Genomic DNA, 22,317 nt, shown 5'->3' on the forward strand with positions numbered 1-22,317 from the left:
GGCTGGCCAGGCCGCCAAGGGGCTCGTCCCTTCCTGGCATCGGAGCCCGGTCACCGGGACGATTGTGCCCCACATCCACGGGGTCGCAGGGAGAGCCTCGAGCCTCCATCAGAATGCTTTCAGCTGTCACAGAGAGCTGTCAGGAAGTAACTGCGGGATTCTCGATACGTTCAATGTCACACCTTGGATCTCGGTAGTTAGTTTTGCGTCGATTAGGTGGCTGTGACAAACAGACCCGCTCACCTAGCGGCCCCCAGCTCACCTGGGTTCTCAGGCGGCTGTCCCGCGGGCGTGGCACCGAGCAGCCCCTCCTGTGGCCCGTGTGCGCTGATGGTCTCTGTTCCTTTGATTTCATTTTTAAAAATGCCAGTTGTGCCCCCTGCCTGGAGCGCCTGACCACGTCACCTGCCCGCGCCCGGGGGAGCCGTGACAGGTGCCACCGCAGTTCCCCGCTTTGCTCTCTCTCTTCTTCCTGAGCAGAGAGCACACTGGCTTTCCCACAACAAGAAGTCCCGAGATAGGCCCGTCCCGGGCTTGGTTATTACATGAACCAGTGATGCCTTAAAGGACCCGGGCTTCTGTCTGTCCAACCTCGGTCTGTTGGCAGCTCTCATCATAATGGTGATGGACGCTTACCTAGTGCTTACTGTGGGCGAGGCCGTGTGCTCAGGGTTTGTGTACGTGACTGTTTTGATCCTCACAGAACCTCTCTGCGGTGAGTAATCTCATCATGCATTTTAGGGGTGAGGAAATGCATGCACAGAGAGGTAAAGTAACTTCACCCAGGTCACACAGTGGCAAGCGGCACAGCGGGGCTTCCATCTGAGGCTGTCAGGCTCTAGAGCCTGCCCTGTGCGTGCCTCCTGGCTCTGGCAGTGTGGCATCACTTTCTCCTTTACCTCCAGAGGCAGAAGCAACGAGCTCCCCCTCTTTTCGGGTCACGTTTTTAAGCCCATGGGAACCTCTCCCAGAGGCCCCCTGGCCGATCTCACATCTGGTCTTGTAGGCAGAACTGGGTGACACCTGTCCGGGCTGTGACCTGTCCTCGTCCAGGGGCTGGCGTTGCCTCCCTGGATCTGAGCAGTGCGTCCCAGCCCAGCCATTCATTGGAATCACCTGAGAGTTCAAGAAATCCTTGCCCTACCCCCAGCCCAGCGCTTCCAAGTTAAGGTCTTGGTGTGCGTACTGGGTGGTCTCCAAGACGACATCCAGGCTCCATGAGCAGGGAGGGAGGTGGGACGGCTGGTGCCGTCCTGCTCAGGGCCGGGCGGGCAGGTGACGTCACTGGGAGGCTGGCTGAGCCCCCGGCTCTCTGAGCTGCTTGCGCTTTCGTGGTCACAGGCGCCGCCATGCCAGCCTTTCTTCCGTCCCCTTCTCGAAGAGGTGCCGTTTGCTCACGTGTGCCAGGCTGGGTGAGGGTGCACGCTCGTTTCATTCTGCCCACGGCCCGGCCCCTCGGGGCCTCTGAGTTCATCGGCATGCTTTTGGTTGCCGGTGGGAGAAGCCCAGCTCACACTGTTGTAAGCAGAAATGGGGATTTTATGGGTCTGTGTGTCCATCGTGAGGCCAGTCCCGCTGAGGAGCAGTTCAGGGCTTTCTCCATGTGGGTGGGCTGAATTCTGGGCCGTGGAAGAGCAGCACAGCGGCTGCGGTCTCCACCCTGGCCCCTCACACCCAGAGCGCGTGCTGGGACTTCTCTCTCCCGCTCCCGTTTCAGCCTCCCAGGGAAGGACTCTGCTTGGCCAGCTCGGCTCGCGTGCTCCTTCCTCACCCTGGTGCTGGGACCTGGGGCTGAGGAACCGAGAGTGGCCCGGCTTAGGTGGTGTGCTCATTCCACGGCCAGGGTCTGGGGGGGCGATGCTGGCTAGACAGGCAGCCAGCCCCTCCTCTCCTGCCTTGTGCGATGGGCAGAGCTTTTCGCCTTTTGTTTTATGGAGATGTAATTGACATGCAACAGGATGTTAGTGTCAGGTGTACGACACGAGGATTGGATATTTGTGTGTCAGGAGTTTTGAAAGCATCACCAGTTTGTGATCCCTGAGCCTGCCCAGTGTCCGCAGTGGCTCATGTGTTCCCCTTTCCCGGGGGAGTGGGGTTCTCCTTCCAGATGAAGAGCATGAGCGTCGGGGACCCCCGAACCTTCCCCTTTATTGAACCCCCGCCGCCAGCCAGCCTGGAAACGGCCATCCTCTACCTCCGCGACCAGGGGGCCCTGGACAGCTCGGAGGCCCTCACCCCCATCGGGTCGCTGCTGGCCCAGCTCCCTGTGGACGTCGTGATTGGTAAGGACCCTATGGTGTGGTCACACAGGGCACTGGGAGTGCAGGAGCCCCTTGCGCTCTGAGTGTGTCATAGGCAGGCCTGTCCCGTCATTCACAAGTCCCCTGTGCCAGCTGCTGTTCCAGGTGCCGGGGAGACAGCAGTAAACAAAGCAGACGCCTCTCTCCTCGGCCCAGCCTGGCCCAGCTCCGCCCTGTGGCCCTTCTCTTGCGGTTGTAAGGATGTCGCAACCACCTGCGTCGTCCTCTTGCTCGTTCCTGAGTCAGCCCTGCCCCTCCCAGGGAGCTCGCAGCCAAGGCCTGTTCTTTTTGCCTTGTTGTCCTGACTCAAGACTTCGCAATTCTGCCAACCATCCCGGTGCACACCCAGCGGGCTCTCCACCCATGGCGCCTCTTCCCAAGTGTGACACTCAGCAGGACCCTCCGCTTGTGTTCGTGTCATCAGAGTCCCTGCGTCACTGCAGCACACAGGCGCTTCAGTGTGGGCGGGAGGCCGGCCACCTCTGACTCCGAGGCCTCCCGTGGCTGTGAACGTGGTTACTTTTGTTTATTTTACGAGGAGTCAGGGCTAGAGCAAGGAGAGTCAGGTCTGAGGAGAAAGCCAGCGTTCTGTGAGCGTTGCCGTGAGTCAGTGAAAGGCTTTGTGGACCATGGATCCTTCATCTGCCCCTGGTGGGGCGGCTCGGGTCCCGGTTGCACAGACAGGATGCTGAGACTTGGCCGGGGTGGGGACGCAGGCCCCGGGGTCCGGAGCCGGTGAGGCACATGGCCTGGCCTGGGCCAGGGTGGGGCCAAGTGTGTTAGGCATGTCCTCTCCCCGAGGGCTCGGAGGGGGTGACTCTCGCTGTCCAGGTGAGGAAGATGAGGCTTGGAAAGGCTGTCACTCTCTCGCCCAGGGTCAGGTAGCCGGCAGAGCTGGGGGACCCTCGCCAAACCAGGCTGATGCCAGTGGTCCCCAGGCCCTAAGGGGCAGAAGGCACGGGATGCGGTGCTGGGCCCAGATGGCTCAGTCACTGGTCGCACTCTGTGCAGGAGGAGCTCCAAGCGCTTCACAGGGTGAGACACAGGTCATCCTCAGGGCAGGTGGACGCCTTGTCACCCCCTTTCACGGACGGGGAGATAGGCACAGAGAGCTGGAGGGACTTACCCCAGGTGACAGAGCTAGGGGGTCCTGGGACAGTCTTGTTTTACAGCCCACCTTTGTCTTACGAGGCTAGATGTATAACAGGAACTTTCCAGAAAGGTGGTCAAGGTGACCAGTGAAGATGAGTCAGACGTGCCACACAGGCCACGGACCTGGGGGCAGGGGCAGGGCCTGAGCTCCCAGGAGGCACGGACCAGGGGTCAGCCAGGTTCCCGCTCGCAGGTGGCGGTGGCTTCTCCCTGCCTGGGCGTAGGATTCCCCCCTTCCTCCCTTCTCCCTGCCCTCCCCAGCCCCCCTTATCCCTGCGCCTCCGTCCTTCTCTCCCCTCCTCGCCGTCCCTCCCTCTTCTTCCCCCGCCTCCACCCTGGTCAGACAAGGATGGCAGGAAAAGGTTCCTCCTGGGATGTGCCAGGTGGCAGCGCCTGCTTTGTGCCAGGCAGATGGGCGACAGTGCACGGGGAGGGCACGTTCTCCAGGCGGGAGAGGACGCAGACCACGGTGGGTCAAAACAAGCCCCGGGGAGAAAGATGCAGCCCGGAGCGGGTGCTGGCGGAGTGGGCTGTCAAGGGCCGAGCAGGGCGGGTGGTGACATGGCTGACAGCGGCAGCCAGCACCTAGTGCCACCCTGTGCCCGAGGGGTCGGGAATCGTGGATGTCTCCAATGGGGAAACTGAGGCCTTGCCCGAGGTCAACGTGAGTGTGAGTGTGATTCTGTCTGTGTGACTCCCCAGGCCCTTTGCGGATGAGATGGAGGGAGGGTGGGGCAGGAGCGGGTGGGAGGGCCGTCAGGAGACCCCGAGGGCCCCGAAGGCTGGGGGCCGCTGTCCGGGAGGCTCAGCTCGGGCCCCGCCTCCCCAGGAAAGATGCTGATCCTGGGCTCCACGTTCTGCCTGGCGGAGCCTGTGCTCACCATCGCCGCCGCCCTCAGCGTCCAGTCGCCCTTCACCCGCAGCGCCCAGGGCAACCCAGAGTGTGCGGCAGCCCGGCGGCCCCTGGAGAGCGACCAGGGCGACCCCTTCACTCTCTTCAACATCTTCAATGCCTGGGTGCAGGTGAGGCTGGGGGCCGCCCTGGCTGACTCTCGTTCTGCCGGGGTCGGGGGCCTCCATGAGGCTGTGGCTCCTCCTTCCGCCCTCACCCCACCCCAGGGAGGACCCCAAGCCCTCCGCAGACAGACCGGGCCCGTCTGGGGAGGACGCCCTCTCCATGTTCATGGGGTCAGTGCGTGCAGAGGCCCCAGCTCGGGGGGCCCAGGGTTTCTGCAGCACCGATTGAAGCCAGTGTCATCTGGAGATGCTGACTCTGAGCGTGGCATCTGTATATCAGGAGCACACATTCCCGAGCTCCTGCTCTCCTGGGGCTCCCAGTCCAGTGCAGGGAGACAGACCTGTCCCTCGACAGTGGGCTGTCACGGGGAGTCCACGGGGCTGGGGGAGCCCAGAGGGCTGTCTGATCTAGCATGGTCCGGTAGGGCTTCCTGTGGGAGGAGGAGGAAAGCAGGTGAGCCAGAGTGAGGGCCGAGAGGCCTCTCCCTGCCTGCTCCCTCCCGGGGGCTGGGCTTTGGGCCCACGCTGGGGTGGTGGGGGCCGTGGGCCGGCCCCTCCGCTCCCCCTGCTGGCCGGGCCCTGACAGCCTGGTGTCTGCGCCTCTGCCCAGGTGAAGTGCGAGCGGAGCAGTAACTCTCGCAAGTGGTGCCGCCGCCGGGGCATCGAGGAGCACCGGCTGTACGAGATGGCCAACCTGCGGCGCCAGTTCAAGGTGAGGCCCAGCGGACAGGCCCAGGGACAAGCCGGGAGGCCAGGGCGGGGAGGCGGCGTGAGAGTGTGGTATGAGTACCTTCTGGAGCACAGCCTGTCTCCCCCTCTGACAGAGGGTCCGAGTCCCCCAACACCCATTGCCCCACCCTCGGATGACCGGGCGTGGGGCGGCCCAGGCAGGGAAAGGGGTAGAAATCCAGGAGGGCTTCCTGGAGGGGGACAGGCTCAATAGTCACATGCCACTGCCTCGTGAAGAACCCTCTGGAGTGGGGTACTGAGCTGGCCATGGGGGCTGCGTGCTGGGGGGCAGCGTAGGGCGATTCTAGGGGACACTAGGTCTGGAGCAGCAGATGCCAGCTCGGCCAGTTGCTAGCAGTGCGCCCCTGGGCCAGTGACTGTGCCTCTCTGGGCCTGGCTCTTCCTCTGGAGACGGGAAGGTGAAAGCAGCGGCTGCCATCAGTGTTCCCGGGAGGGTTCAGTGAGCCAGTACCGTAGCACGTTCAGAACGGGCCTGACGCAGGCGGCCCCTGCCCAGCGTTAGCTGTTTCTAGTGGCGTGACCATCACGTGGTTCTGCATGACTCGTGTCGTGAACATTCTGCTGCCATCTTTCCCTTTGCGAAAAGATAGGCGGCTCCACGCCTCTCGGTGGTTGTGAGATCCCGTGGGGGGAGAATATAAGAAGTCTCTGTGACCTGTGCTCTTTGGTTGCAGATGGGTAAGTCAAGGCCAGAGTGGCGGTCCCCACATTGGGGACCACTGAAGTTCTGTAGTTCAGCCTTTGTTGGGCCCCAGACACTGAGAGACTAGCGGAAGATGAGGCCTTCTCTCTGTGTCACACACACACACAGCATCCTGCGTTGTCTGCTGGGTCATCCGTCCGAGGCTGTTTACAGAGGTGTGGGCCGGGGGGAGCGCAGGGGTCTTGTGTGTCAGATCACCTGCAGGGCCTGTGAGGTCGGGGTTCCCAGCCCCACCCCCCGAGAGGCTGGTTCGGTCATCTGGGATGGGCCCAGGACTTGGCATTTCTCCCCAACATCCCAGATGCTGCCACCTCCAGCCAGAGGGCCACCCCCTGAGGCTCTGGTGCTGGGAACCCACGGGGCCGGTGCAGCCAGGAGGGGAGGTCAGAGCAGTGACGCAGCCGCGACAGGAGCCTGCAGGGAGGCCCAGGCTGGGGTCCCCGTCCGCCTCTCCTCCCTCCTGTTGCCAGCCCAGGTGTCGCTTGGCTGGCAGCAATGATACCTCTCATGGAGCGGGCGTTTGTGCCCACGGTGGGGGAAGAGGGGTTGTTACATGTCCGTTGCAGCCCTGGCAGGGGGCCATGGCACGGTCCCTGTGTTCCACTTGAGGAAAATGGTAGCTCAGAGGGCGAGCTCACTTGCCGGCAGGCGGCAGGCCCCAGACTTGAGCCCGTGTCTGGTCAGAGGCCGCTTGGCCTGCCATATGTCCCTCACTTGGGCCCCGCCCGCCCCCAGGAACTGCTGGAGGACCACGGGCTGCTGGCTGGGGCGCAGGCCCTGGAGCCGGGGGACAGCTACAGCCGGCTGCGGCAGCGCCGGGAGCGCCAGGCCCTGTTCCAGCTGAAGCGCCAGCACGAGGAGGGCGGGGCGCGCAGGCGCAAGGTGCTGCGGCTCGGGGACCAGGACGGCGGCTCCAGCGACGAGGACCCGGCCCGCCCAGCCTCCCAGGGGGCAGGCGGTAGCGTGGACATCCAGGTGGGATGCTGTGCCGCTGTCGGGGGCCTGGGACAGGTGGGGGAGGTCACCAGAGCGGGGAACGCGGCCCTACCCTGGGGTCCGAGGGGACACGGCCTGCCCTGGGGTCCGAGGGGACGCGGCCCTGCCCTGGGGTCTGAGGGGACGCGGCCCTGCTCTTGGGTCCGAGCGGACGCGGCCCTGCCGTCGCCTCAGGAGACATTGCCGTGGGCAGGCCCGGGCCCCTGCGTCTCCAGAAGCCCTTGGGTCCATGTCTCCCGGTACCGGCCCCTTGGGTGGGGAGCCCCCGGGAACCGCCTTGCCGTGTCCCCCAGGATGTGAAGTTCAAGCTGCGGCACAACCTGGAGCAGCTGCGGGTGGCCGCCAGTGCGGCGCAGGCGCTGAGCCGGGAGCAGCTGGCCTTGCTGAAGCTTGTGCTGGCCCGCGGCCTCTACCCACAGCTCGCCGCGCCCGACCCATTCAACAGCGGCCGCAAGGACTCCGACCAGGTGGGCCCCCTCCCGCGGCTGGGCCCCAGCTGTGCGCACCTGCCCAGCTCCTGGCCTGTGCTGGGACAAGGCGGTGACTGAAACAGCCCTGGCCGTGGCCTCGTGGGGCTCCGGTCCAGTGGGGAGGACAGACTGTCCCCAAACAGATGACCCAGAGTGATTGGTGCTGCGACACACAGAGGGGACTGCTGACCAGCCTGGGAGGGGGGCACGGAGGGCTTCCTGAAGGAGGGGACTTCTGAGTTCGGATATACCAGGGGACCCTGGCCCAGAGAGTGGAGGAGAAGCGTTGCGGGCAGCGGGAAGAGCGGTCCGAGGGCCTCTGTGACCCGCACCCGCCTCTGGTCTCTGCAGATTTTCCACACGCAGGCCAAGCAGGGCGCCGTGCTGCACCCCACCTGCGTCTTCGCCAGCAGCCCCGAGGTGCTGCACACTAGGGAGCCAGAGGCCAGGGGTGGCGAAGGGAGCCGAGGTGCGTGAGCCCAGGCGGGGGAGGGCCCCCCCACTGGGGATGTGACCTCGGGGCCTGTGCCAGCTGGAGTCACCCACTTGTCCTTCCCACACTCCCCCTTTGCTGCGGCTGCTGACGTGGGGTCTGAGGGAGGGGAGATCCCGGGAGCCAGACCTCCCTGGGCGCCGTGCAGAGCCTCACCCTCCCCTGGCGGGGCTGGCCACCGGGCCCCACAGGCGTCCCAAGGCCCGAGCTTCTGGCGGAGGAGCAGTGCCCATCAGGACCCTGCCCCCTGAGCTCGGCGGCTCCTGGGCTGGGGGGTGTGGGGGGGCCGCAGCCCCTGGGGCGTCACAGCCACAGAAGCCCCCGCCTCCGCTGGCCGGGCCCTAGCCGGGCCCTCGAAGGGCGGCCTGCGCTGGGGCGGGGGCTTCCCGCCGCTCTGTCGGAGCTTGGGACACGCTCGCCCTGGGCCTGGTTTGTAGAGAGAGTGACGCACTCTGGGGAATGGTAAACGACCCCAAAGAGGAGGTTTGTAGTTGTCAACGTCTGAGACAGAGTTTGAACCTCTTCTGCCTGGTCTGGATTCCTAGTCACTGTACCCTCTTCCTGTCACGTGCCTTTTCTCTGTGTTTGCTAATTTTGGAGAGCGTGAGGACCCGCGGGGCCCTCGCCCCAACTGTGTTTTCTGTTCCCCCAACCCCGTTATCGCTGCTGACAGAACTCACGGTGTTTCTTCATGTCGCCCCATCGCCCCAGTCACGTTCATCGGGGCAGAGTATTTCAACATGGGTCACAGGCGTGCTGTCCTGACACACGTGGGCGTGTTCTTTCGGTGGGCGTGTAAATGGCCAGGTGGCACAGGCAGCCCTGGGGGACGGACCAGGGTGGGGTGTGGGTGGGAGATGGGGGCTGAGCCGTCCTCGTGACCCTTGCAGATGACAAGGACAAGATGAGCAGCAGGCACCAGCTCCTCGCCTTCGTGTCCTTGCTGGAGACCACCAAGCCGTACCTGGTGAACTGCGTGCGCGTCCCCGCCCTGCAGGTGCGTCCACCTCCCGGCCCTGCACGGCCAGGGCCTGGGCCTTCTCGCGTGTCCGAGGGCCTCAGCCGCAGCCTCTTGTTGGCGGCTGTCTTCTCATTCGCGTGTTCACTCAACCATCCCTTGCCGCCTGCCGCAGTGTGCGGGGGCTGCTGAGGGCGCTGGCAGCACAGCAGCAAACAAGGCCACAGCTGCCCCCTGCTCACCTGGGGCTCGCGTCCAGCAGGGAGCGCGGGCAGTAGCAATAAGAGAGCACAGGGCTGAGTGCTGTGTTACAGCAGAGTGAGCACCCGGGGCAAACAGAAAGACTAGGGGAAGGGGTCAGGGGACGGGGAGGGGAGGGGGCAGGTTCCAGTATGAAACAAGGCGGTCAGCATGTGCCTCCTTGGGGAGGTGCAATGCAGGAAAGACCTGAAGGAAGGGAGGGACGAGTCAGAGGGATCTCTGGGAGAAGAGCATCTGAGGCAGAGGGAACAGCAAGTGCAAAGGCCCTGAGGCACATGCATGCCTGGTGTGCACAGGGAACAGCTGGAGCAGAGTCAGGGACAGGAGGAGAGGCAGGGAGACTGGAGCGGGTCTGACATGGGGGCTGCACGGAGCCCAGCAGGGAGCGGGGAGAGGATGAGGGCTGGGCCAAATGAAGGCTGAGAGCACTCAGATCGCACATGTACTTGTCCTGTGTGTCCTCAGCCAGCGATAGCCCGCACGCCTTGCGAGCTCGCTGCTGCCGCCCTGTGGTTCTGGGCCTGCCTCGGGGGTCCTTCCTCGGCCCTCAGATTCTCTTTAAGGAGAAGACGAGGCTCTGGGGGGCAGAGGCATGTCACTTGGCCTAAGTCACACAGTGACAGGTGGCACAGCCAGAGCTCCAGGGCCATAGGCCACACCTCATGCCTCCCCTGCCGGTCAGACAGGTGTCCCCAGCCCCCAGGCCTCTCGCTGCCACCCCAGGGCACACAGAGGGCCCCCTGAGCCTCTGGAGGTTTTGTCGACACGGATCTCCCCCCGCACTGAACGCACACCCTCGTTTGCTCGTGTCTGTTTCTGTTCAGACGTTGAGTCAGTGCCGGCGTCCCACCGCAGAGGCCTGATGGCCGTGCCGCCTGCTGGGGAGGCCATCGGGTGAGAGGCTGCAGAGCTCCTGCGCCGGGAGGGCGTGTGGGGCCAGAGCTGGGCCCCCGGCTGGACGGCGGGAATGAAGCGGGTTCGCCCACTGGGGTGCTGCCTGCGGCTCCGTCTCCCACCCTCCACGCCGGTGGCCTGGTGGCTGGTGTGCAGCACACCAAAGAGACAGGATGGCATGTGAACCCTCATGCGCCATCACCCAGCCCCAGACCGTCGCCGCGGCCAGCCCTGCCCCTTCCACTGCCCGCCCCATCCCGTCAGGTTGTCCCCATCGTCCTGTTAGGACCACTTCAGACAGAAAAGCTGAAAGACATGATCAGTAGACACTCGTCCTGCCCTCCCCAGACCTGCAGATGACGTCCAGTCTTTCTGCTGTGACTCCTGTCTGTTCCTCTGTCGCACATCAGTCCCTCTTCATTGGTGGCATCTTTTTACTTTCCCGGTGCGTTTAAAGGCGGGGGCTGCCGTCGGCGCTGTCACCCTTCAGCCCGCGGCGCAGTAACTGGCATCCAGTGCTCGCTTCTGCGTTTTGAGGATAAACTGTAGACAGTGACGTGTCCAGGTGGTGGGCGCGCCAAAGGCCTCGAGTGTGCAGCCCCAGCCCTGTGAGGGCAGGGCCCCCCCCGCCGTCCACCTCCCACCCGGACTGGGAACACACTCTGCCCTCTCCTCTGTGATCTCTGTCGTCTGTCTGTCCAAGTAGGATGGCAGCTCCTGGGGGCGGGGACCTAGTCGGTCTTGTTCACTGTGTGTCTCCAGGACCTGGAACAACGTGTGGCACAGAGTTGGCGTGGGGTGACTGTTAGGTGGTGGGACAGATGGACAGTTGGGTGGTAGGTGGATCCGTGACGGGGGGGGCGAGTGGGAGCCCAGCCAGGCCTCGGCCTCCTGAGTTGTCACTGTCCCCTCACGCCCACGCCTGTCCCCCGCCCCTCTCTTGCAGTCCCTCCTGCTGTTCAGCCGTTCCCTGGACACCAACGGTGACTGCTCCCGCCTGGTGGCCGACGGCTGGCTGGAGCTCCAGCTGGCCGACAGCGAGAGTGCCGTCGGGCTCCTGGCGGCCTCCCTGCGGCTCCGCGCCCGCTGGGAGCAGGTCCTGGCCCGGCAGCTGGCCCGGCAGGCCCGGCGGCGGCCGGAGGAGGAGGAGGAAGATGAGGACGAGGAGGAGGCGGCGGTCCACCGCAGGGAGGAGGCGGCCCTGAGCAGGGAGCTGCTGCGGTTCGCAGCGTCCCAGGTGCCCTCGGACTGGCTGAAGTCGCGGGGGGCAGGCTCCTTGGATGTGCGCACGTTGGGGGTTTCCAAACCAGAGGGTTGATGCCAAACCCAGGGTCACGCGCTGGTCAAGGCCGGAGCCAGGACTGAGCTTGGCCTATGTCCTGCGGCCCCGCTGTTGACCCCGAGCCCTCGTTCAGCAGAGGCTTGTTAGGCACGTGCTGCCTGCGCAGTGCAGGGTCCCCCTCAAGAGCGGTTAAGGGGCTGCAGTACGTGAGTGGGGAGCCGTAAGGTCCGTATTTGTGGAGGACAGGTGGGAAGAATTGGACAGAGCAGATGTGAGACCAACCCCACCTCTTATGTGGGGAGTCAAGAACTGACCCTCATTCTGCCATGTGTGGATGGGGCAGGGGAGAAAGGTGCAATCCAGGATGACTTCCTGGAGGAGTGGAGGGATCCAGTGAACTAGGGAAAGAGGAACAGGCTGACATGCCAGGGGAAGGAGGGGCAAGGTGGCTAGACTTAGGGTCTGGATGTGGTCCCGCAAGTGACAGGGAGCAGAGAAAGGACCTGGGGAAGGCAGTTAAGATGGGAGATAGGGCGTCAGGATGTGTTTTAGACAAGCCTCTGGTCACAGGTGTCTAAAACCATGTTATGATTGGCTTAAGCAATTGGGCCCCATTACAGAAAAGTCCAGGGGTGGGTTTCAGGCACAGCTGGATCCAGGTGCTCTGATAATGTCTCCCTGAGTCTGGCTCCCCTATATCCTGTCTCTCTTTCCTCAGGTTCCCTACAGCCTCCGGCGGCTCATGGGGCTGGAAATCCAGAACCTCTATGTGGGACCTCAGACCATCACGGCTGCCCCCAGTCTCCCTGGTCTCTTTGGCAGCTCTACCCTGTCCCCCCACCCCACCAAAGGGGGCTACGCGGTCACTGACTTCCTCACCTACAACTGCCTCACGGTGAGCACAGACCCCACCTGGGCCCCTCACCCTCCTGCCCCTCAAGAGGGATTTTAGGGACCCCCTCAGCCCCACCAACCTCATTCCTGCTTAGTCCTGGGACACAGTTTCCGAATGGGGCCTGCCAGCCCCGAGGGGTTCTGGGAAGGGCCCCAGGCTGTCGGCGGGGGTGGGGCAGGGCGCCAGGTCCTGACACAACCCACCTGCCACAGAGTGACACGGACCTGTACAGCGACTGCCTCCGCACCTTCTGGACCTGCCCCCATTGCGGCCTGCACGCCCCCCTGACGCCCTTGGAGCGCGTGGCCCACGAGAACAGCTGCCCCCAGGCCCCGCAGGACGGCGCCCCGGGTGAGGACGCGGCGGGGGCTGGGGCCCTGTGTCTGTCCCGCCGTCCGGCCAACCCATGGTGGTTGCTGGGCATCTGGGCGTTCGCCGGACGCCCTGGGGGCTGATGGTCTCGGCCCTCTGACCCCGCTTGGTGCCCCGTGTGGACTTCGTCACAGACCCAGAGCCCGGGACAAGGAGGGCCTGGAGCGCCAGCTCTGTCTCATTTCTGTCTGTCTGTCTTTCTGTGTCTTTGGTCGCTCTTTCTCTGCCTTGGCCACATCCACCATCTTGTCCCCCAGGGGACGCCACAGTGAGCAGACACTGACATGGTGTCTGCCACACCACACACCACACAGGGCTCGTGGGGGAGACGACAGCAGGACCACACGGTCCCCACCCCAGGGCTCGCTCTGTCTGTCTCAGCAGCCTATGTGGCTCTCCTTGTTTCTTCCTCTCTGTCTCTTACCCCATGGGACACAGAGTAAAGACTTGGCCCTGCGTGTTAATCAAGGAAGGCTTCCTGGAGGAGGCAGAGCCGGATTCCCCAAAGGCTGCGAGAGAGCCTGAGCCCCCCGGCGCCTGGGCTGTGGGGTGGGCGGGAGAGCACACAGTGGAGCGCCCCCCTCACTGTCCCCCTTCTTCTCTCTGTTAGGGGCCGAGGAGGCCGCCCCCGAGCCCCCCCAGAAGGCGTCTGCCCTGCAGAGGCCCTACCACTGTGAGGCCTGCCAGCAGGACTTTCTGTTCACGCCCACGGAGGTGCTGCGGCACCGGAGGCAGCATGTGTGAGCCAGCCGGGCCGGGACGAGGACTCGCGCCCGAACCCCCGGCCTGGGCTCAGCCCCGCAGGAAGTGGGGGGAACATGTGAATAAAGCCTTATTGCTGACGCGGACCCTCAAGCCTGCCCTTCCAGACAGCGGCAGCTGCCTGTGGCGGTCCTCCGCGTGGTCTGCCTCTCGCCCCTCCTGCTGCGGTCTGCCATCAAGGTGGCCTGGCCCTGTGTGGGAGTCGAGGGCGAGCAGGGCCTCCAGGGTCCGGGTGCAGGGCCTGGGCTCCCTGCCGCTGCTGCCTCCCGAGTGTGCTCGTGGCCTCTGCTTTCCCTCAAACTCGGCAGCCTCGGTGTTGGCCCGGCCACAGGGTCCCTTCCAGACTGGGCAGGGGGACCGTGTGTGTCCCTGTTCACCTGGGCCCATGGCTGCACCACAGGCCCGCTCACAGCGTGGTCTCCAGGCCGCTCCTGCTCAGGGTCCAGGGGCCGTTCTCAGCCATCCCTGCGTCCTCCCCGGCTGGCCACGCCTGCCCTACAGACACGGAAGGGACGGGGGACACTGAACGACCGGATGCCGTAAACCACACAACTCGGCTGAAATGGGAAATGTCTTGAAAGACAAACTACCAAAGCTCACCCGAGAAGAAATAGATACACTGGACCGCTGTGCGTATCTGTTAAGGACATTGTATTTTTTATTTACTTTTTATTATTTTTTTTGTTAGGAAGACTGGCCCTGAGCTAACATCTGTGCCCATCTTCTTCTATTTTGTATGTGGGATGCGACCACAGCATGGCTGATGAGCAGTGTGTAGGTCCACGCCCAGGATCCGAACCTGCGAACCCCAGGCTTTTGAAGCAGAATATGGGAACTTAACTAGTACACCACTGAGCTGGCCCCAGGACATTGAATTCATAGTTACAGACGCAGAGAACAGGTGGGGGGTGGCTCCCTGGTGACCTGGAGCAGACACGGAAGAATGAGGCACTGTGCTCGACGACAGCTCCCTCACGGTGGGGAGGCCGCCTCTGGCCGAGTTCACGAGGGCAGCATGGCTCTAACGCCAAAACCAAAGACGACTCCGGAAAGGAGGCTGTGGACCGACGTCCTCCGTGAGCGCGGACACAGAGATCCCTTGTAAAGGTCCGGCGCCTCCCGCTCAGCGATGTGCAAACAGCAGAGCAGCTCACGGCCGGGCGTCGCTTCTTCCGGGGCGGCCACGTTGGTTCCGCATTTGAAAATCAGTCAGTGTGACTGGCCGTGGCGCAGACGAGGGTGCGTGTGACAACCTTCGACAGCTCGAGGCCGCGGGGAGACTCTGCACTCTGCGCCTGCAGCGCTTTGCTCTGGCCAGTGAGCCCAGCTCAACTGCCCTTTGCCCCGAGGTTCCGTCTTGACGCGGGACCCTGGGGAAGCCCTTTTTGTGTATATATATATTTTTTCCTGAGTGTCAAAGCAACGCGTGGCGGCCTCGGGTGGGATTGGAGCCTAAACAGAAGCCACTGCAGGTGCTTCAAACAGGAAGGGATTTAACACGGAATCGGGTGCTCACGAGACGGCGGGAGGCTGGGGCAGTGGCTCTGGGCCGGGCCCTTGGGAAGGACCCAGGACGACAGCACAGAGCCACGCGCCGGGGCCCTGCTGCCTCTGAACCACGGGGCTCAGCAGCGCCCAGCCTGGCCGTGACCCGGGGTCCCGGCTCTGGAGGGACCCCACCCGCCGAAGCCTGTGCTACGTCCGAGTCCAGCTCCAGGGCGTCTGGGCGACATGGCTGCCACCTCCGGCCTCTGCTGCCAGGACGGTGGGGGAGGCCGCCCGGCCCAGCCGTGTCCCCAGTGAGGGACGGGGAGAAATGAGAAGACAGCAGCCGAGGGAGGGGACGCCCGCCCACCGCTCCCCGCCCCCCCTGGGCTCAGGTGTCTCCCCAGGCCTCTGCCCGCGTGTCCGCACCCCTCTTGTAACTCGTCCAGGTTCCGCTGTGTGTCGTTCTCTGACCTCTCCGTTGAATGCTTCTCTGTGGCTAGTTTGGAGTATTTCTCCAGGTCATTGTGAATTCTTCCAAAATTAGGTTTTGCTGGAGCCGTGAAAGGGCGCATTGTTCGGCGCGCCGTTCGGCTCCTTGCTAAGCCCTGTTCCCGGCTCGGCCTTTGCATCGGTTCTCTTCTCTCCTCTTCCAGTAACACAATAGGCACTATCTTTGCATACATCTTCTTGCAGGAATGTTGTCCATTTCTTGGGTTCCTGTTTTTAAAAAGTTTTCTCCGTTATAGAAAACTTGGAAAAGCTGGAGAAAATAGTAAGGAAAAGGAGTGCCCTGGAGTCCCCCCGAGGGGCTCTGGGCGGGGGTCGTGGGCTGAGCACGTTGCGGACCGGGAGACCCAGTGGCTTTACCCAGAGCGGCACATCCACATGGCCCGGCGTTCCCCGGGGCCGAGCCCGCGGTCCGGCCGCAGACGCCTCCCTCCCCGCGACCCGGACAGCGCTTCCTCCCCCCTCCCCAGCTCTCTGGCGGCCTGCCTCTGCTGTGTGCTTGTCCCCAGACTTCCGGCCACTTCCTTAGGACTCGTTCCTGAGAGGCCATCAGGGTCAAAAGGTGAGAGCATTTGGGAGCAGTGTTTAGCACAGACTGCAGAATTTCTCCTTTTTAGCCATCTGTGTTTCCGAACAACTTGCAAGAGAAATCGCACATGCTCTCGTATTGTAGCCAACACGCAACGGTGCCCCTCTGTGCCAGGCACTGTTCTAAGCACTCTGTATATGGACTCACTTGAACTTTGAGACAGTCCCGCAAGATAAATACTCTCGTTACCCTCCGTTTTGCAGATGGAGAAGCTGAGGCCCAGAGAGGTTGAGTAACCAGCGCAAGGTTGCACAGCGAGTATGTAGCAGTGTTGGGTTTTGAGTCCAGAGTGTCTGGCCCCTGAGTTCGTGCTCTTAAACACAATTCTCTGCTGCGTGTGGAGCTTGCTTTTTAACAGCCAAGCAGAGCTCCACAGCGTCGTTTAGTCAGCCATTACCCGATTGGTGAGTGTCGTGGCTTCCGATTTTCTGATACAATCGGGGGTGGATCCAGGTTTTGTGGGGCCTGAAGCTCCTACAATTTTGGGGGCCCTCTTTGGTAAAAACTACAGAACTGTAAACACAAATAGGGGCGGGGCCTGAACAAGCCAGGGGGCCTGAGGCTCCGGCGGCCGGAGCATCGCGGGACACCCCCCCTTTGCCGCCCGGACCGCAGGGACCCCGGGAACCGCGCGCGCCTCTGCGCATGTGCGCGAGGGCCGGCAGGACGCGTGCTGGAGGCGGGGTCTGCGCCTGGACAGGATGCTCGGGAGCCGTGGCTGAGGGTCTTTATCAGGACGCCAACCGGGCAGGAGAGCGGAGCGCGGTGCAGGGCCGCGAGGGCGAGAACTTTGTCCAGCAACGGGCACCACTCAAAGGGCGGGCAGGCCGCGCGCAGGAAGGTGTGCAGGACGCACGTCCCACGAGCGCTGGCGTCCGGGATACAGAAGGAGCTCCCCCAAGTCAGGGAGGACAGGCGGACCGGCAGAAAACAGGCCAAACGCTTAAACGGACGAGGCCCCAGAGAGGCCGTGGGGACAGACCCGCAGCCGGGGCCACGCGGGTCTCCTGGGGCCTCGTGATGCCGGCGGGAGGCGGAGGACGGGCGCCTGGGAAACACAGGGACGGGCGGGGGCCGCAGCCGCAGGCCCGTCCAGCGGGCGACGGAGAGGTCATTGCACAGGGCAGGAGGACGAAGTTGCTGGGTGGGGTTTGGAACGAGAGTCCGCTGGGGGGAGTGGAGACTGCGGGGTGCGCACCGTTTCCCATCGGCTGCGCCGCGGGGGTCGTGGGGGTCGTGGGTTCCTGTCGGGCCGCGCTGTGGCTGTCTTCCCGTTGGGGTCTTTGATTGACAGCCCTTCCTGCAATGGGCCCCGCCCGGCCGGGGCGCCCCCTTCCCGGCTCCCGACTCCGGTTTAAATGAGGTTTCCCTTCAGTGTGCATCTTCACGGCCGCGCTCAGCATCTGACGGCAAAGCCTCTCCTGCGGGTTTACGCGCGAGAAATGGAAACGCGTGCGCGGAAGACCTTGTATGAGGATGTCCATGGGCCGCCCCGGTCCGAGCGGTTATGTTCCCGCTCTCCGCTTCGCCGGCCCAGGGTTTGCAGGTTCGGATCCTGGGCGCGGACAGGGCACCGCTCATCAGGCCACGCTGAGGCGGCGTCCCACATGCCACAACTGGAAGGACCCACAACTAAAAATATACAACTACATACTGGCAGGATTTGGGGAGAAAAAGCAAAAAAAAAAAAAAAGGAGAATGTTCATAGCAACTTTATCCATGACAGCCCCAAACTGGAAGCACCCTAAACACCGGGAGAAGAGAAAGCGCGCGGTAGATCCAGCGCGTGCTGTGTGGCTCCATTTACATGAAAGTCTAGAAAAGGCGAGTCTCATAAAGGGGGACAGGAAGCAGGTCAGTGGTTGCCTGGGGCCGAGGCGCCAACTAGAAGAGGGGGGACCAGGGAACCTTCTGGGGGTTGAAGATGCTCTGTGTCTTGATTGGGGTGGTGGCTACACAGGTGTGTTTGTCAGAATGTGTTGACATTTGGTGACATGTAAACTAGACCTCAGTGAAATTGATCGCCGTTCGCCGCCCCGCCTGCCCCTCCGCAGAGGTGACCATCAGTCAGGGTCACTGGGCATCATTTTGCTGCGTCTTGTGTCGGATTCTGCTCAAGGACGTGCATACGGAAATAAAATGTTTTGATTTTTCAAAAAATGGGATCATACGGTTCTGCAACTTGCTTTTTTCCATTTGGGCTAATTTGGAGATCTTTCTGAACCGGCATAGAGCCTGCTCATTCTTTCGCGTGGCTGCACAGCGGTTCACGACATGGGTTGTGCTGAACATCAGTTTAACCAGGCCAGTATGGAGAGACCTGTAAGCTGTTTGCAATCCTTTGTTCCTACAAACGAAGCTGGCATGAGTATCCTGATACACATGTCATTTCCAGATATGTGTGTATCTGTAGGATAAATTTCTGGAGATCGAATCACTGGTCCCAGGGAAGGTGCGTTTTTACAGGTCATTTGATAGATTCTCCCAAATGTCCTTCTGAACGGGCTGTGCCTGTTTATGTTATTTTTATGTCCCCTGTGAGCCTGAGCATCTTTGCCTATTATTCTGGGCCGTTTGTGTTTCCTCTTCTGTGCTGGCTCAGATCTTTTGACTGTGTTCTTCCTAGGCTCTTTGTCATTTTCTTGTTGGTTTGTAGCAGCTCTTTATATATTACAGATCTTAAGTATCTTCATAGATGTTACAAACATTGCTCCCAGTCTGCTGCTTGTCTTTGGCCTTGTTTATGGTGCCTTAGCCACTCAAAACGTCTTCATTTTCTGGTTGTCAGATCTCTATCCCTTTTCTATTAGGACCCCTGAAAATATCTTCCTCAAACTGAGGTATTAAAAATGGGGAAATAAATGGAGGAAGGGAGAGGCCAAACTGATAGCTCCTTCCCGCAAGCCCTGTCCAGCCAAATCTCAAGAACATCACGGCTTCTCAAGGCTGTTCCTCCTTTTCTCCTCTTAAAGCATAAAATAACATGAAAGTCCTACAGTCAAGAAACAGAGTGCTTTTTATTTGCATGTGAGGTGGGGGTGCTGAAAATGGAAGCCATCCAGTGTCTGCCAAAAAGCCTTAAGCAAGAGGCCGGCCCCGTGGCCTAGTGGTTAAATTTGGTGCACTCTGCTTTGGCAGCCCGGGTTTGTTTCTCTGATGTGGACCTATACCACTCGTTGGTGGCCATGTTGTGGTGGTGACCCACATACAAAATAGAGGAAGATTGGCCCAGATGTTAGCTCAGAGCCAATCTTCCTCAGCAAAAAAAAAAAAAAAAAAAAAAAGGCTTAAGCAAACTCCAGTCTCTGACTCAATAAATCCATTCTGGGGAGTGAGTCTGAAGGAACCTGCTGGAAGAGGGGAGGAGACTCTTAATGCCCAGAGATGGCCATCAGGGCACCTGTCAGAATTGAGGACCCAGGGATCACAGCCTCTCAAGAGTGAATTCTCTGGCCCTTCATGGTACCAGAAGTTCTAACTACCCATTAATGATCTGGGGAAATAGGGGAGAACAAAAACTCCAGCTGGGCCTGAGGCTTCGGCATTCTCACAACTGCATGAAATAAACCTCATGGACATGTCGTTTTTCACCCAGTGGGGTGGTCCAGGTGCTGCTCGCTGCCAGGAGGCCGTGGGGAAACAAAGGGGCGCTTTCATCCACCTGGAGGGGAGTTTACACCGCTGCTCTGGAAGGCACTTTAGCAGGATCTTTCAAAATGCAAAGCAGGCACGCATTCACTCAACAATCTTTTAAAACTTCCTCTTGAAGCGTAATACACAAGAAGTACACAAGTCGTAACTGAACAGCTTGATGAATTTTCCTAGAAAGTGAAACATCCCTGGGCCACCAGCATCCAGACCAAGAGACAAACCCTGACCAGCTCTCCAGCAGCCTGGCTGGTGCTCCACCCCATCCCCACTCCCCCACTCGCAGGAGTGAGCACCTTTTTTTTTTTTTTTTTTTTTTTGCTGAGGAAGATTTGCCTTGAGCTAACATCTGTCCCAATCTTCCTCTATTTTGTATGTGGGTCGCCACCACAGCATGGCCGCCAACAAGTGGTGTAGGTCTGCACCCAGGAACTGAACCCTGGCCACCAAAATGGAGCACGCTGAACTTAACCACTAGACCACGGGGCCAGCTCCTAAAATTCTGACTTCTAACACCATTGGCTATGTTGCCTGTTCTAGATCTTCAAAAAAATGTATTCTTTTGTGTCTGGCTTTTCTTGCTCAACATTCTGTTGCATGGAGCTGTGGTTGATCCATTCTAATGTATGAACTAGTCACAATTTATTTATCCGTTCTTTTGTCGATGGGCATTTGGCTTGGTTCCAGTTACACACAATGCCGCGAGCACACGGCTCCTGGCTTTTGGTGAACACGCGTGTGCGTTTCTGGGGAGTAGGAATCCAGCGGTGGGTCTGCCGGGTCGTAGGGCACGCGTGGGTCCAGTTTTAGTAGATTCTTTAAAATCGTATTCCGAAGTCATCTTACCAGTTGGCGCTCCCACTGGCAACGTATGAGAGCTCCGGCTGTGCCGTATCTGACTGGGTATTGTCGGTATTTTTCATTTTAACCATTCTAGTGGCATTTATTGCAATTTTAATTACATTTCCCTGATGACTACCTTTATCAAGTATCTTCTCATGGGTTTATTAACCATTTGTCTATCTCCTTCTTGTAGTTTATATTAAATATTTTCCCTCTTATAAAGGGATTGTTTTCTAATTGATTTGAAAGTTATTTATATAATAAATATATAACTTATAGAATATATATTTCTTTAAATATAAATACATTTGTCAAATATATGTATTGTGAATATTTTCTTTGTCTGCACTTGCCTTTTCATTTTCTTAACAGTGTCTTCTGCAGAGCAGAAGTTTTCAATTTTGATGAAATCCAGTTTATCATTTTCTTTTATTTGTACTTTTAAATTATTTTTAGTTCTTTTTATTTTATCTATTTATTTTTATTTTATTTTTAATAATTTTTAACTTATTTTATTTTTATATGTGCACTTATTTTTATCTTATTTGTATTTATTACTTACTAATTTGTTATTTTTGAATTTTTATTTTTATTATTTTTATCATTTGTACTTTTTGCGTGAAACCTGAGAAATCGTTGCCTACCCCCAAGGTCGTGAAGTTTTTCTCCTAGAAGTTTCATAGTTTTAGACTTCTCCTTTACGTCCAGTTAGTTTCTGTGATAACATGAGTTAAGAGTCAAGGTTCATCTTTCCACGTGTGGGGTCAGTTGTTACCAGCCCCGTTGTTGTGGACGCTGTCATCCCCCCTTTGAATTAATTGGACGCCTTTATTGAAGATCAACGGACCCCGTCCTCGTGGGCCTATTTCTTGGCTTTACCCCATCGAGTTGTCGGTCGAAGCTCGTCCCTCTGCCACATTGTTCTGATCGCAGTAGCATCACGGTACGTCGACGTCCAGTGGCATAAATCCTACAACTTTCTTCTTTGTCAAAACAGTTCATTCTAAGTCCTGTGCATTTCCATACGCATTTTAGGACCAGTTTGTAATTTCTCCAGAAGCCTGCCGGGATGTGAGCTGGGGTTGTCCTGACTCTGCAGCTGTTTAGGGAGAACGGACGCGGTGACATTTGAACCACAGTGAGTGATCCAAGGCTGCCCGTCCATGAACATGGTATATCGCTCCCTCTCAAACGAGGCTTCCAGGGCTGCTGTAACTCCTCTCGGCGGCATTCAGAGTGTCCGCTGGGCAGATCTGGCACAGCCACAGAGGGAGCCGGTGGCCTATGTTCACCAGCCCCTGGTGCTGGTCGTCGCTGCACCGGAGAACCTCAGGGCTGGGGCGGGCAGGGAGAAAGCGTCCTCCTCAATTTCTACATCTGTTTTCCTGCCCATGAGTGGAGATGATACCCGTGCCCAGCTGATCCATGTACTCAGAACAGTGCTTAGCACATAACAGGTGCTCAACAAACAGCCGCTACGATTGCCCCCAAAGCAAGGAGGAAGGTAACCAAGGTGTGCTCGTCAGTCCCCTTGTGTGACATCAGAGAGAAACAGGGCCAGTTCCCAAGTCATAAATCTGAGGACAGATCTAGACTTTTCTTCCCCCTTACCTGCCACATCCAATCAATCTCCAAGCCTTGTCCTTTGTGCGTCCTTCTTCTTTTTTGGTGAGGAAGAGTGGCCCTGAGCTAGCATCTGTGCCAATCTTCCTCCATTTTGTATGCAGGATGCCACCACAACATGGCTTGATGAGCGATGTGTAGGTCTGCGCCTGGGATCTGAACCTGCGAAGCCCAGACCGTGGAACCCTGACCACTAAGCCACCAGCCTGGCACCACTTCCTTCTTTTTTTTTTTTTCTTTTTAAATACATCTCATTTTTTTGTGGGCCATCACTCCATCATTGGGGTCATCTGGGATGGACCAGAATCATTCAA

General features: G+C 59.7%; 1 protein-coding gene across 5 annotated transcripts in view; it reads left to right on the plus strand.

The window, feature by feature from the left end:
- DHX34 (DExH-box helicase 34) overlaps window positions 1-15,475 on the plus strand; it is a 28,556-nt gene extending 13,081 nt beyond the window's left edge. For 3 of the 5 annotated variants that reach the window (XM_070223084.1, XM_070223082.1, XM_070223083.1), the window contains 11 exons: window positions 2,108-2,282; window positions 4,282-4,475; window positions 5,080-5,181; window positions 6,658-6,897; window positions 7,212-7,385; window positions 7,740-7,857; window positions 8,772-8,878; window positions 10,941-11,231; window positions 11,995-12,171; window positions 12,384-12,522; window positions 13,154-15,475. In XM_070223084.1, coding sequence (XP_070079185.1) covers window positions 2,108-2,282; window positions 4,282-4,475; window positions 5,080-5,181; window positions 6,658-6,897; window positions 7,212-7,385; window positions 7,740-7,857; window positions 8,772-8,878; window positions 10,941-11,231; window positions 11,995-12,171; window positions 12,384-12,522; window positions 13,154-13,287 — 1,851 coding nt within the window. In that variant the 3' untranslated portion in view covers window positions 13,288-15,475. The remainder of the gene's footprint in view (window positions 1-2,107; window positions 2,283-4,281; window positions 4,476-5,079; window positions 5,182-6,657; window positions 6,898-7,211; window positions 7,386-7,739; window positions 7,858-8,771; window positions 8,879-10,940; window positions 11,232-11,994; window positions 12,172-12,383; window positions 12,523-13,153) is intronic. The other 2 variants (XR_011421923.1, XR_011421922.1) reach the window with 1 other exon arrangement.
- The last annotated feature ends 6,842 nt before the right edge of the window (window positions 15,476-22,317 follow it).

This window comes from Equus caballus, chromosome 10 (genome assembly GCF_041296265.1).
Source record: "Equus caballus isolate H_3958 breed thoroughbred chromosome 10, TB-T2T, whole genome shotgun sequence".
Taxonomy (NCBI): Eukaryota; Metazoa; Chordata; class Mammalia; order Perissodactyla; family Equidae; genus Equus; species Equus caballus.